Source organism: Terrapene carolina, unplaced genomic scaffold, assembly GCF_002925995.2.
Source record: "Terrapene carolina triunguis isolate 2854851 unplaced genomic scaffold, T_m_triunguis-2.0 Scaffold58, whole genome shotgun sequence".
NCBI classification, from domain to species: Eukaryota; Metazoa; Chordata; order Testudines; family Emydidae; genus Terrapene; species Terrapene triunguis.
In genome coordinates, this window is record NW_020664409.1 from 48734578 (window position 1) to 48749575 (window position 14998).

The window sequence follows — 14998 nt, forward strand, 5'->3', positions numbered from 1 at the left end:
GCACTAACTGACTATACCTATACTAACACTAACTAGCTACAAGAAATAACACTTCAAGCAGAAAGGACTCCAGATCCAAAGAGACTGGAGCGGTTCACTTCCATCCAGGCATGCAGTTCGAAGGAACTTAGGTGGTGAAGAGCTCAGGTCACCCCACCCCTTATATCCTCACTCTCAAAACAGTTGGAGATGTTGACGGGTGCGGACGGGGAAGGGGGCACATGAGTGTGCTCTAAGGTACACTGCTAGGAGAGGGTTCTACTTAGACACCACTAGGCAGAGCAATACCCATAAGCGAGACTATACAGAGCCACTCGAAGAACTATATAGTCAGTAATCTTTCATCGTGTTGAATTTTTCTATGCCTCTAATCATCTACAATAGCCTTCTTTGTAACTTTTCTATTTCTGCTATATCGGTTTTGAGAAGAGGCAACCAGAATGTAATGTAATATTCAAAATTAGAGCATGCCATCCAATCTGTGTACACTGCACAGATATTTCCATTGAGTTGTCCACAATGACACCTAAATCTTTTTCCTGAATGACTTCTAAATTGGTTGTAACCATTTGCATAGGTGCCAACTCCGTGGAAAAATTAGCCAAGCTCCCCTCACCCTCTGCCCCACCTCCTCCTTCCCACTGGGCTGCCATCAAACAGCTGTTTGGCAGCATTAGCATACTCCGGGAGGGAGGGGGAGAAGCGGGAACATGGCGTGCTATGGGGAGGAGGTGGGGCCAGTGTGGGGATTTGTGGAAGGAGTTGGACTAGGGGCAGAGAGGGGGTGGGGCAGGGACTTTGGGGAAGGGGTTGGAATGGGGGCGGGGCAGGAAGGGGTGGGGCCTCATGGAAGGGGTGGAGTGGGGAGAGGGCCGGAGGGGATGTGGGTCGAGTACCCATGGGAAAGAGGGGAAGTCGGCACCTATGATCATTCGTACGCATGAGCAACATAGTTCAGACTGTTCCTTCATTCATTTCTTTGTGTAGAATTCTCTATGCTGATCTGACATGGGTCAGTCCTTAAGTGATAGCAGTAATGGAGTGGGGAGCAGGGCAGGAAAGGTCGGAGGTGGGCTCAACATCCTATATAAGTGGCATCAAGGAGCAGCAGGAAGGATTGAATCACACACGTATATTAAATAGAAATACATTCAAATCAAGGTGGATAAAAATCAGTTTTAATTAAGATGCATTATAGCTCAAAGACATCTCATCATGGAATAGGGATTATAAATTCAAATTCTATAGTATGGGACAATATATTCATGTAATGTTTAAGAAAAGTTTTGTAAATGCGTTCCAATAGTTCATGGATTAGGGACCCAATTTTACGGGGTTCCAGGGGCTTCAGTATAGATTATTTAGGTTAATCTTTCTATCTACCCAATGGGACTCAGTGCTCAGTCTAGAAGATACCATCAGAGATGTTTAGTTTTGCATTTCTCAAACTGTGGATTTGTGTCTCCAGAGATAACATGTTTGTTAACAGCAAAAAAGTTTTTAAATAAATAAATAAATATCTAGAGGTGAGAAATAACAGACCTCAACCCTATTGTCCCTTTTCAAATTTGTGTACACAGAGTCAATCCCTTACCTCTCTCTAAAAGTGTAAAGTTTCAAAAAGTTCAATAAATAGAAGATTGTTGGGGGCGGAATAGATCTGGACAAGGAGAAAAAGTCTGAAGATAAATGTGAGAAGGGAGGGACAAGCAGTAGAAACAAAAGTCAAACTGTTTGAGCAGCATATTCCAGAAGACTTGAAGTCTTTTTGAGTGTAGCCTTCATTGATTTGAGATCTGCCATACCATTCTCTCATTATAAGGGAAAACCTACAACGGCAGCATGCCATAAAAGAGACCCTGTTTGTGAATATTTTAATGAAGTTCTTCTACTTGTGGGTAAAACAGGCATACATGCAAAATGCAAACAGTGCAACAAAGAAATACAAGGCCTGGTTGCCCAAATGAAACAACATCATAAGAAGTGTTCCTTCTCAGGAGGAAGCTGCATTAAGATGATGAAAGGAACCTGTCTGAACATGCAGGATCTTCAGGGTGTTAAACTTTTTTATTTCATACTTCTTTTTTAAGGACTGCCGTCTTTCTTCTGGACTATTCTTGAATTCTCATGTTTGAGCAAAAAATATAGTTGTTACTCTACGGTACTATTATTTTTGATGCAGTTGTGATAAAAAATAAATAGCTGAAATAGGCAGATCTTCCTTTTACAATTTCACCTTTAAAGTAGTACTGAGTGTTAGTGAATGCAATAAGTAATACTAAGTGAGCAGTATGGTAATAATAATTAAATAACTGCATTGACTTATTTTGTTTAGGAGAATCCATCCTTAACATACAGGATTCTGAAGACTATCCATACTCAAGATCACCATAATTTTCTATAGTTTCAGAGTTATCTGTCAATGTTAGTGTTTCAGTCACATCGTGTATGTCACATAGCCACAGTATATCACCTGTAGCAAAAAGAAAAAAATCTCCATCACCCAGAAACAACCATAGATAAGTTTGTGATAAGAACCAGCAGATTACAAAAAGAAGTAATTGATGAAAAAGTTGCCCGGTTTGTTTATGCAACAAACTCTCACTTCATTAACATGGTTCAGTCATTAAGACCAGGATACAGTCCACCCAACAGAGCAGATGTCGCAGGCAAATTGCTGGATAAGGTGTATGAAAGAGAAATTGAGCAGTGTGCAAAAGGTCTAGAGGGTGAAATTGTTAACCTGAGTCTTGATGGGTGGAGCAATGTCCCACAATAATCCTGTTGTATGTGCTTGTGTGACAACAGAAGAAGGGAATGTCTTCCTTACAGAAACAATTGATACATCAGGAGATGCACACACAGCAGAATACTTACAAGAAGTAGCACTAAAAGCTATAACAAACTGTGAAAAAAAATTCAAATGTCCAGTATACAGCTTGGTCGCAGACAATGCTGCAAATATATCCAAGATGAGAAGAAATTGTTTAGAAGAGAGTGTGGAGAGTCCCAAGCTAATAACATATGGTTGTAGTGCTCATTTGATGCACCTCCTAGCCAAAGACTTCAGTGTTCAAGAAATCAAGGCTAATGTTGTTGAAATTACAAAATACTTCTGTAACAACCACTTTGCAGCAGCTGCTCTGAAAGGAGGAACCAAGCTAGCTCTCCCACAAGACATGCGATGGAACTCAGTAGTGGACTGTTTTGAGCACTATATCAAGAAATGGCCTAATCTGACGACAGTTTGAGAACAAAATTGTGAAAAAATAGATGACACTGTCACAGCCAAAGTTCTCTTAAGCCCAATGTTGAGAAATGTTGAACACATGCTGAGTAGCCTGAAGCCTATTTCTGTAGCCTTGAACAAAATGCAGGGAAATAGCTGTTTTATTGCTGACGCTGTTGAAATTTGGAAGGAACTGAGTGAGATCTTAAAAAGAGAAATATACGACAGTTAAATTACAAGCATTAAAAACCGAATGGGACAAGCACTATCTCCAGCTCATTTTCTTGCAAATATTCTCAATACTCAGTAGCAGGGTCAAACCTTAACTGCTGAAGAAGAGGAGTTGGCTATGACATGGACATCCAGCAATCATCCCTCCATAATGCCAACTTTAATAAATTTCAGAGTTAAGGGTGAACCATTCAAGAAATATATGTTTGCTGATGATGTTTTAAAGAAAGTCACACCAGTGAACTGGTGGAAATCACTTAAGCACTTGGATTCAGAGACTGTTGAAGTGATAATCTCACTTTTAACAGCAGTAGCTTCTTCTGCCAGCGTAGAAAGAATATTTTCTTCCTTTGGACTAATTCCTTCCAAATTGAGAAATCATTTGGGACCTGAAAAAACAGGAAAGCTTGTTTTTCTTTTCCAGATTATGAACAAACAGGAAAATGAAGGTGAAGACGACTGAGTTAGCTGCAGAAGCCAATATTTTAAGTTTCTCATGTTGACCTGGCTGACATAGTCGATTTAATTTTGGGTTTTTTTAATATTTCATTTAACTATTTTAGTTAAAACAATTTTAACAAAAACAAACCTGATTTTAAAAAACTTGAATGTTTAGCTAAATTCAAAAATTCATATGTTTGTTTTGTTAAAATATTATGTGTTTGCTGTTGAAGAAAACAATCCAGAATACATAACGTTGTTTTAGTTACATAAAATAATTTAAATGTCTCTCTGGTGATGTTCTCCTCCTATTACAGCATAGCAAGAAAATCCTCCAAATATTCATGATTAACCTGTTGAATTGGAGAAAGTTCACCTCCCAATGACTTCATAAATATCTGCTTCAATTACCTTTGGTAAATGAAATAAGCAAACAATCATTCATTTTCTGATATAGCTGTAAAAGTAATCTGAAAAGTTTTCAAAATAAATCACTTTAAAAATGTATAGTGTGTACCTTCTAAAAATGAAACCTACATCTATCTCTGAGTTGTGAAGAATATGAATTAAGTTTATAAGAACCAACTTTTTATGTAGAAATCCATGATTAAATTGAGTCTTCCTGACTAGTGATTTAAATAATGATTTAAATCAAATCCACCCTGATTCAAATTAAATGTTTTGTTTGGCATATGCAAGGATCAGTAGCAAGAATTGCACAAACGTTCCCTTGGAGGAAAGGAAGAAATCAAATAATAAATTCACTATAAATTCAGAGATGTAGAGCAAGGGGGGAAAAAAGAGTCCAAAAATAAAAATAATCCTAAAATAAAAACTCACATCTCAAACTTAAAAATCAGCAAAGTCTTTATTACAGTAATTTTCTTTGTTTTGGTAAGGGTCTGTACTTCCCTCTTAACTCTCTAGATGATGGAAATGGAGAGAATGTTTTGCCGAGATCCAAAGAAGTCATTAAAAGCTCTATCCAAGTCATTTAAAGCTCTGCCTAAAGATGCTCCAAACAATAAAGTGTCATTAAAGGGTGCTTGAATGAGGTTGTTTCTGCTAGTAGGATCTTTATCTGGTGCTGCCTCCCCTGTATTCTTAGATTCCAGAATTTTGCATAGGAGTTAGCCAAGAATCTGGGAACAACACAGGCCAAGCTGTATAACAATGCTGGGAGTTGTCTTTGATTGGCTTCTGATGTTTTTCTGCACTGGGCGTTCCTAGCTGATGACTTCTTCTGGGACTGGGGCTGAGGAATGACATTGAGGGCAGTGCAGACCATGGCTATGTGTGCAATGGTAGCTCTCAGATCAAGAAAGGAGGATCCAAACTCTCATTTGTGAGCACACACAGATTTTTCAGCCACGAATCAGAAACTCCAATAGACTTCCTACTGCATCAGCTGAGGTGTAGGAAGGAAAAGTTGGTCTTTGAAACTGCAGAAAATGTGTAAGCTTCAAGTCCTATTGGACTTGGTATCACTTTAGTAAAGTTCAGTTGATGGATCTTTGATTTATTCAACGCACGTCTTCTCCAATGATGCTATAATAGGAGAAAATATTCTGAGACCCCCTTCAAAATGAAGCTATTTGGGAAGCAGGTGTGGAGAAGAGAGTTTTGATATGTTCAAGGTGAAGTGGATAGAATACACTCATTCAGCCAAACAGGACAATCTTCTTTAATGGCTAAGTCATTGAACTTGCATGGGAGCAGGGGGATCTCTTTTCTTTTAGATGAAAGAGGGAAAGGATGAACAGATAGGGGTTGATGGAGGAGGAAAGGAACCAAAAGCCCGCAGCACTGCTGGAAAGGATCTGTTGCTGCTCCCATCAAAAAAGAAGACTGGGTGGTCAAGTATATCAGTGGTTCTCAAACTAGGGCCGCCGCTTGTTCAGGGAAAGACCCTGGCGGGCCTAGCCGGTTTGTTTACCTGCCGCGTCCGCAGGTTCGGCCAATCGCAGCTCCCAGTGGCCGCGGTTCGCCGTTCTCGGCCAATGGGAGCTGCAGGAAGTGGCAGCCAGCACGTCCCTCGGCCCACCAGGGGCTTTCACTGAACAAGCGGCAGCCCTAGTTTGAGAACCACTGAAGTATAGCATTCAGTGATCACTCAGTCCTTAAGGTATTTGAAGAATTGTACTACCCCTTTAAGGAACAGGCTGGAGCCTACAACCAAAATTCTCTAGGTGTAATCAAGGAAGTCCTGTGCCGTGGCCTGCTGGACTATTTAAATAGGAAAAAGAGACTGAGCAGGAGACCAGAAGCCATGCAGGTTTCTCAGGCACCAGGAAACTAGCCTGACTGGGCACAAAGATTTTGTTTCTTGATGCTAATTTTAGGAGCTCTGAATTAGGGCCCTGAGGTAAGGGCCTTATGAACTTTGTTTAAAAGACGGCTTCTTCCCTGTGACCTTCTTGAAGAGGACATATCTGTTTTGTTAATTTGTTTTGGCTTCCCCTGGCTTGAATACTTTACATGGTCCTTATAAGAGATCTGGTTTGTTCTGTGTCCTGTTCCAATTGGCTGTGCATAATAAATAATAATAGGTTCAGTGCCTTGCCCAGACTGCCTGGGTCACTCAGCCCATAAAGACACAGTTCCAATACCACATCATGTAGGCAGTTCACCCCAACTGCCAGCAGAGGATGCAGTCACTTTATAAAAATAAATATTCTCAAGTAGTGCTTCTCAATCTTTTTGATAACAGGACTGACTTCCTAACTGCCTTCCTAAACTGAGTCAGCGAGATCTCAGGGACCAGTCGTTGAGAATCACTGTTCTAGAGGAACAGTTAGCTGCCCCCCTATAATAGGGAGCAGGCAGGATAACCCAACTAAAACAGCCAGAGAAATAGATCCTTATGTATGAGAAATGCGGTTTGTCAAGGACCATCTCTTCAGATTTTATGTCTAATAGACATCAGGGTTACCTGCTTTCAGAAGTGATATTTGCTTTTAAAAATTGAACCAAGGCTTTTTACAAGAAAATTAAGAAAAAAATATTAAGAACTTAAACTACTAGCAAAATACCCATACCACTTTAAATTTACAAAAAGTACATGTTTAAAGATCTAGAGATCAGTCACGGACCTGTCAAAAGCTGGTTGGCTTAACAAAAGATGGTCTCTTAATAAAAGAAATATGCCAAGTGTGGGGATATTCTGGGGCAGTTTCTTGAGACAGGAGGTTGCCTAATAAAGGAATGCAATCCAAGCTGGAAGTTCTTATTTTAACATGCCAAGAGTAGGTTCAGAGTCCTGCATTTCTCCTGCAAGAGCTGACAGTGACACAACAAGAGTCCTTTAAATTTTTCAGTTCCCTTTTCTGCTTTAGATGTTTGCAATGCTATGAACATTTGCCAAAAAAAAAAAAAAAATTACACAGAGGTCCTGACAAGTAAATGAAATAAGTGATTTTTCAACTATGTTATTTCACAGTGTATTTGTATATATACTTTAGTTATGGATTTAGGATAACTATTTCCTTGTATTTGTTTAAAAAAGCATCTCAGTTCATCCCAAAGTGTAATTTTAGTCTAAAAAGACTATGTAAAAGTAGCAGCTTACTCACATATTAAAACTAGAAAAAAGGTATAAGTGGCTTTCCCATCTATTTGTACAGAATCTAAGTACTGGTTTCTCCCTTGCAGGGTCCCAGAGCCCAGGCTCCAGCCCGAACCCGAATGTCTACACCGCAATTAAACAGCCACTGAGCCTGAGCCCAAGTCAGCTGACACAGGCCAGCCACAAGGTTTTAACTATAGTGTAGACATATTCTGAGAAGCTGAAATACACTGATTCTGCTACAAAGGCCTTACACTTTCATGGGCAGGGAACGGGGGAGGGAATTCAAGGCCAAAAGGAGTGAACCCTTTCATTTAAATGAAGTGTTCATGCCTGTGTGTCTTAGTTTTACCCCTCAAAACTAGTGTGTGTCTGGAAATTCTTGGAAGCTTCAACGCTCCCCTCATTCACACCAAAACTTGTGCACTTTGAGCAGCAAGTAACATGATAAATAGTCTCACCAAATCATACAGGTGAGGAATTATTAACAACTCCCTCTTTCAGATGTGATGCATTGGTCTTTTGTGCTGTCATATTGTATTGCAAACGTACATCCAAAATATGCTGCCTACAGGGCCGGGTCCAGGCACCAGCGTAGCAAGCAGGTGGCTGGGGCGGCCTATGAAGAGGGGGGCGGCACGTCCGGCAGCAGGGCCGTCACTCCCTCTCAGAGCGAAGGACCTGCCGCCAAATTGCCGCCGTAGAATGAAGCGACGGTAGAGCTGCCGCTGATCAGGATCGCGGCCTTTTTTTTTTTTTCCCCCCTTTCTTTCTGCTTGGGGCCGCAAAAACACAAGAGCCGGCCCTCGCTGCCTACTTTCACTCCCAAGCAGGTTCCAGTGTATTCCAGGATTAGAAAATCTGATGCAGAATTTACTCCTTGGCACACAATTGTGCTCTAGAATCCCTGCGCTCTCTTTTTTAATTGTTTCTAGCCTTTATGTTTGCAGAGATAACCTTGACAATGTGAAGTGAGTAAATCAATGCAGTAATGTCTTTCTGAGGCCTTGGCTACACTTGTGAGTTACAGCGCTGTAAATCCGCCCCCAGTGCTGTAACTCACTCCCCGTCCACACTGGCAAGGCATTTGCAGAGCTGTAACTCCGTGGTTGCAGCGCTGCATGTACTCCACGTCCCCAAGAGGAATAGCGTGTATTGCGCTGCCGCTGCAGCGCCAGTGTGGCCGCCCAATGCGCTGTGACTGGCCTCCAGAAGTATTCGGCAGTATCCCACAATGCCTGTTCTAGCCACTCTGGTCATCAGTTCAAACTCTACTGCCCTGGCCTCAGGTAACCAACCATGTGACCCACCCTTTACATTCCCCGGGAATTTTAAAAATCCCCTTCCTGTTTGCTCAGCCCGGCGTGGCGTGGAGTGCTATCAGCGAATCTTTCCAGGTGACCATGCCTCCACGTGCCAAGCGAGCCCCAGCATGGAGCAATGGCGAGTTGCTGGACCTCATCAGTGTTTCGGGGGAGGAAGCTGTACAGTCCCAGCTGCGCTCCAGCCGTAGGAATTACGATACCTTTGGGGAGGTATCAAAGGACATGATGGAAAGGGGCCATGACTGGGACGCCCTGCAGTGCAGGATTAAAGTGAAGGAGCTGCGGAGTGCCTACCGCAAAGCCCGCGACGCAAACGGCCGCTCGGGTGCTCCCCCCGCGACGTGCCGATTCTACAAAGAGCTGGATGCGATACTTGGGATTAACCCCACCTCCACTCCGAGCACCACCATGGACACTTCAGACCCAGTGGGGGGGAGGGGGGAGGAGGAGGAGGAAAACGGGAGTGAGGGTGGTGGGCCAGATGGAGACACCCCGGAATCCCTGGAGCCATGCAGACAGGAGTTCTTCTCGAGCCAGGAGGAAGGGAGCCAGTCGCAGCGGCCGGTACTTGGTGGAGGACAAACAGAAGAGCAGGTTCCCGGTAAGCGGGGTTTTTTTCGGGAAGGAATTTTTTCGGTGCGGGCTCTTTGGGAGAGGAGGGTTAGGCATGCATGCCTAGATGCGGAATAGTGCATTGATGTGGTTTATCACATCGCGGTAATCGGCCTCGGTAATCTCCTCGAATGTCTCATCCAGAACGTGTGCAATGCGCTTGCGCAGGTTTATTGGGAGAGCCACCGTGGTCCTTGTCCCAGCCAGGCTAACGTCTCCGCGCCACTGTGCCGCGAGGGGCGGGGGGACCATTGCTGCACACAGGCAAGCTGCATATGGGCCAGGGCGGAAGCCGCATTGCAGTAGAAGACCCTCCCTTGCTTCCCAAGTCACCCTCAGCAGCGAGATATCGTCCAGGACGAACTCCTGTGGAAAATGTTGGGACAGTGTTCAGTGTAGGTGCCCCCTGAAGCTGTTGGCTCTCCCCAAGGCACGCAAACCCAGAGGACAGTGCAGCCCTGAAACAATCAGTCCCCCTTACTCACCATTTTGAGGCTCCAGTGGGTTGTGTGTGCTCTGTTTGAGATGGGAAAATTATGCTATTGTGTAGACCCTGTGTGTGCCCTCCTTAAGTGCGGGGGAAATCATTACTCTATCTGGTATAAACAATGCTGCCTCTGTTAAATGTTGCATTTTGCCTATAAAGCTGCAACAACCTTGAGACCTCAGCCGTCCCTCTTATCGCCTGCTCAGAGACTGCAAAGACTCAGGAAGAGACCACGAAAAAGCAAAGAAGACATGCTGCAAGAAGTGATGCGGCAATCTATTAAAGAGAATGAGAAAGCACAGAACTGGAGGGAGAGAGAAAGCAGGATCCGCCAGGAAAACGCAGCGCACCGGCGGCAAAGCACGGAGCACCGGCAGCAAAGCACGGATCGGCTCATAAGCATTCAGGAGCGCCAAGTAGACGCTATCCAGGAGCTTGTAGCCATGCAGAAGGAGCAGTACCGCAAACGCAAACACCACGCCCCCCACAGCCCTTGTCCCAAAACTCTTTCCGCAGTGCCCCACTGTCACCTCCAACCCACTTTCCCAAACTTCCATGTTCTTCACGCCACCAGCTGCCTCCAACACCAGTATCTTCACCACCCAGCCCTGAAAACCACAACCCTTACCCTCTGCACTCAACCCCCATCACCATGCAGTATAGCTATCCTGAAGTGCAGCACTCGCTGCACAGCACACAAGACAGGACATACACAAATCTGTGATTGTACCGTTCCCCTTGTTTCTTTTCAATAAATAATTTTTTTTCTTTTCAATAAATGGATGTTTTGGCTTTGAAAACATTCTTTATTATTGCATAAAGTAAGAGACTCCTTAGCCCAGGAAATAAAAAGGCCCTGCAAGTCTGCTTGTCTGCTTAGCAAACACTGATTCCTAAAGATTGGAACTACTGCACTTCACTCCCGTGCAGGGCACCAGATATCACTGCTGGTTTACAGCCTCAAATTGCTCCCTCAAGGCATCCCTAATCCTTGCAGCCCTGGGCTGGGCCCCTGTAATAGCCCTGCTCTCTGGCTGTGCAAATTCAGCCTCCAGGTGTTGAACCTCGGAGGTCCATGCCTGAGTGAAGCTTTCACCCTTCCCTTCACAAATATTATGGAGGGCACAGCACGCGGATATAACCGCGGAGATGCTGTTTTCGGCCAAGTCCAGCTTCCCATACAGAGATCGCCAGAAGGCCTTTAAATGGCCAAAGGCACACTCCACAGTCATTCGGCACCGGCTCAGCCTGTAGTTGAACCGTTCCTTGCTGCTGTCAAGGCTCCCTGTGTAGGGTTTCATGAGCCACGGCATTAACGGGTAAGTGGGATCTCCAAGGATCACAATGGGCATTTCAACTTCCCCTACTGTGATCTTCCGCTCTGGGAAAAAAGTCCCGGCCTGCAGCTTCCTGAACAGTCAAGTGTTCCGAAAGATGCGTGCGTCATGCACCTTTCCAGGCCAGCCTGTGTTAATGTCAATGAAACGCCCACGGTGATCCACAAGCGCCTGGAGAACCATAGAGAAATACCCCTTCCGATTAACGTACTCGGATCCTAGGTGGGGTGGTGCCAGAATAGGAATGTGCGTCCCATCTATCGCCCCTCCCAGTTAGGGAACCCCATTTGTGCAAAGCCATCCACTATGTCCTGCACGTTACCCAGAGTCACGGTTCTTCTGAGTAGGATGCGATTAATGGCCCTGCAAACTTGCATCAACACGATTCCAACGGTCGACTTTCCCACTCCAAACTGGTTTGCAACCGACCGGTAGCTGTCTGGAGTTGCCAGCTTCCAGATTGCAATAGCCACCCGCTTCTCCACTGGCAGGGCAGCTCTCAATCTCGTGTCCTTGCGCCGCAGGGTGGGAGCGAGCTCCTCACACAGTCCCATGAAAGTGGGTTTTCTCATCCAAAAGTTCTGCAGCCACTGCTCGTCATCCCAGACTTCCATGACGATGTGATCCCACCACTCGGTGCTTGTTTCCCAAGCCCAAAAGCGGCGTTCCATGGTGCTGAGCATGTCCGTGAATGCCACAAGCAATTTCATGTCGTACACGTTTCGCGGCTCAATAGCATCGTCGGACTCCTCACTCTCACTGTCACTTTGGATCTTAAGGAATAGTTCGACAGCCAAACGTGACGTGCTGGCGAGATAAGTCAGCATACGCCTCAGCAGTTCGGGCTCCATTTCCCGCAGACAGATCGCGCTTCACAGAAACCGTTGAAAGATGGCGCCAAAGGTGGACGGAAACAAAGGGATTTCTGGGATGCGAAGTGATGCATCATGGGGCGTTGGGACAGGACCCAGAATGCACTGCACCTACGCCCCCTTCCCACAACCCACGGCGCCAGAATGGGAAGAGGTGCTCCATGGGATAACTGCCCATAATGCACCGCTCCCAATGGCGCTGCAAATGTGGCCACGACAGTGCGCTGGGCAGCTGTCAGTGTGGACAGACTGCAGCGCTTTCCCTACTCAGCTGTACGAAGTCAGGTTTAACTCACAGCGCTGTACATCTGCAAGTGTAGCCAAGGCCTGAGTCTACAGAGAGTCTGAAACAATACCTGTAAGAGGTGTAAACTGCTCTGCTCATCTCAATCAGGGCCCCAGGAACTCTGCCTCCTTCTCTCCCTATGAGTGCCAAGGAGTGGAAGAAGACAGAAATGTAGGATGATGGGCTGGGCTGCCAAGGCACAACAGCCAAGGCCCAATGTAGCCAGCTATGTGCGCCACTTTCCCTGATACACAGTGGGGGTGGGAGAGGGACATTCTTACTCAGACTGCCTTGCCAACATTGTAGGAGCCAAAATCCTGGGAATCAAGCTGGGTCACTTGGAGAGCTTAATCAAAATCCCAACCTCAAATAATCACTATTCAATTCAAACAACGAATATTTTCAGGGTCTGTTTGTGTGTGTCGTGGCAGGGGAAGACATGGAAAATGAAGGGTATTTTCTAGTAGTGAATAAGGTATTAATATTGGCACTGAATTTAAGGGTTGTTACTGCAGAAATTGGTTCCAGTGCACCTACTGCAGGCCTTGAAATTGTTTATTAGACTCCTACTAGCCAGAGATAAATATAAACAACTAGCTAAATCCCTGCATGTGAGATGCAGAGGTAAGGTGTTACTGAGAAGGCCAGGCCCCCTAACCCCAATCTGTTGGGAAAGGGGAGGATGCAGGAGTTTCTGCTAGGATGCTGACCCTGGTCTCTGTATCAGGGGAGTTTTTCAGGCTCTGTATCCACTGGATTAACTTCATCCACTATGCCTATAATTTTAATTTAAGCAAAAAACCCACAATCTATCATGTGTCTGGCAGTTCTAATATTTATAAACCCACACCAGTACTTATGTTCCTTTCCTACAGTAGGCTTTTTCTTAAAAATTTCCCACCCCTGCTACCGGGCGGGGAGGGAAGGGGGTGTCACATAAATGATAAGAACATTGATGATAAGAATATTTTTACATAGAAGTCAAGTGTAGACTCAGCCAGGGAGTAACAAACAGCATCAGCTGATAAAAGCTTTTGTTACTACCAACTTGGGCTGGATAAGAACCAATGGCCTAGCTGAAAGCCTCCATCATTCCTATTATCTATGATGGCTCAAAATGCCCAGGAAATGTCAACAAATTCTCATATCAATCAGTGAACCCCATCTGAGTGTAACTATAGTTCAGCCACAAAAAGTTCAGGATACCAGTTTTTAATAATCAAATGATAGCATCTCACAATACAACAGTGTTCAGAGAGAAAAATGTCTTACCGTGCCCCAGTTTTCCAACCATACTAAGTATGGATGCCACCATTAACTTTCCATTGTCCCACGACTTATTGGAGAAATCCTCATCTAGGCCATTCTTTCTCTTGTAAATGTGCAGGAGAAGATTTATAAAGCAACTACCACTCACAAAAATTAAAAAAGGTGCAAAGAATATTATGTTTAACACACACAAGATGAAGACGATATAGTGGTACTCCACACCAGTCCATTCTTCTAATATGTAAGTCAGCCAGGTCGAGCTAATCACTGATTCCTGCCATGAAGTATGGGATTCACTTTTACTTAACATCTTCTGTTAAAAGAATTAGGCAAACTGAGTCAAACTCTCTTCATAATCAAAGCAGCTTCTTAACCTTGCCCCTAGAAAGAGAGAACACGCTGTTCATTTATTCCTACTACTTCCAGAGAAGTTACAGACATGCTTTTATTGTATTTAAATGATGTTCTTAATATCCTATTTTTCTCATGTGAAGTAGGACTTTGATATAACTATTTTTAAACACATTGCAGTAGTGCCAGAGGAAAATCAGCAGAAGAGGGGACTGACCGCAGCAGAGGAATCCTGGCAGTGGCCAGTGATGGATCAAGTGTCATGGAAGGCCTGTGCAAGGGGGTAAAGAGCAGCATTGATGGGCATTAGGTGATGGTTAGAGAGAGGGAGTGCTGAAAGAATAGACCTGAGATGCAAGAGTTTTTATTCAGAACAAGATTCAATGAGTGGTCGTCTTGGTGAGCAAAAGAGCTGTTCCAGGGCTGAAGTAGGGTGACCAGACAGCAAATGTGAAAAATCGGGACAGTGGGATAATAGGAGCCTATATAAGAAAAAGACCCAAAAATCGGGACTGTCCCTATAAAATTGGGACATCTGGTCACCCTAGGCTGAAGATCAAATAAGGCGGGAAGGATGAGGAAATGAGGCTGAGGAGGCAGCAACTAATGGGTCAGAGGAGACATGGACACAGAAGGTGTATTCAAAGAGTATGAAGGAGGACTGCATAGAGGCAGAGGGAAAACTAGCAATCAGAGAGGAAGGTGGTCAAGGTACCAAAATAAGGAACCTGCTCCTTCCTAGATGGTCCTCTCCCCACTTGCTTCTCTCCCTCCCAACAGAAGCCATTATGAAACCTTAACTATAGTGCTTGGTGTTGCTATAATGAAATGAAATAAATAATATATAGGTGTCAATACAGCTATCTTTGAGTCTTTGTTTAACACATCAACTTTCAGTGGTTTCTGGTTGTTCTACAATTGTTTTAGGTACTGTGAGGACTGATTAGCAAATTTTTGCAATGGACTTTGATATGAAGTGGTACTAAAAAAAAC

At 44.3% G+C, this 14998-nt stretch overlaps 1 protein-coding gene across 1 annotated transcript in view; it reads right to left on the reverse strand.

Moving 5' to 3' along the window:
* The window catches only part of LOC112108160 (transmembrane protein 68-like), a 112195-nt gene extending 98231 nt beyond the window's left edge, over window positions 1-13964 (reverse strand). The window contains exon 1 of the mRNA XM_026647340.1: window positions 13658-13964. Coding sequence (XP_026503125.1) covers window positions 13658-13964 — 307 coding nt within the window. The remainder of the gene's footprint in view (window positions 1-13657) is intronic.
* Window positions 13965-14998: the final 1034 nt, after the last annotated feature.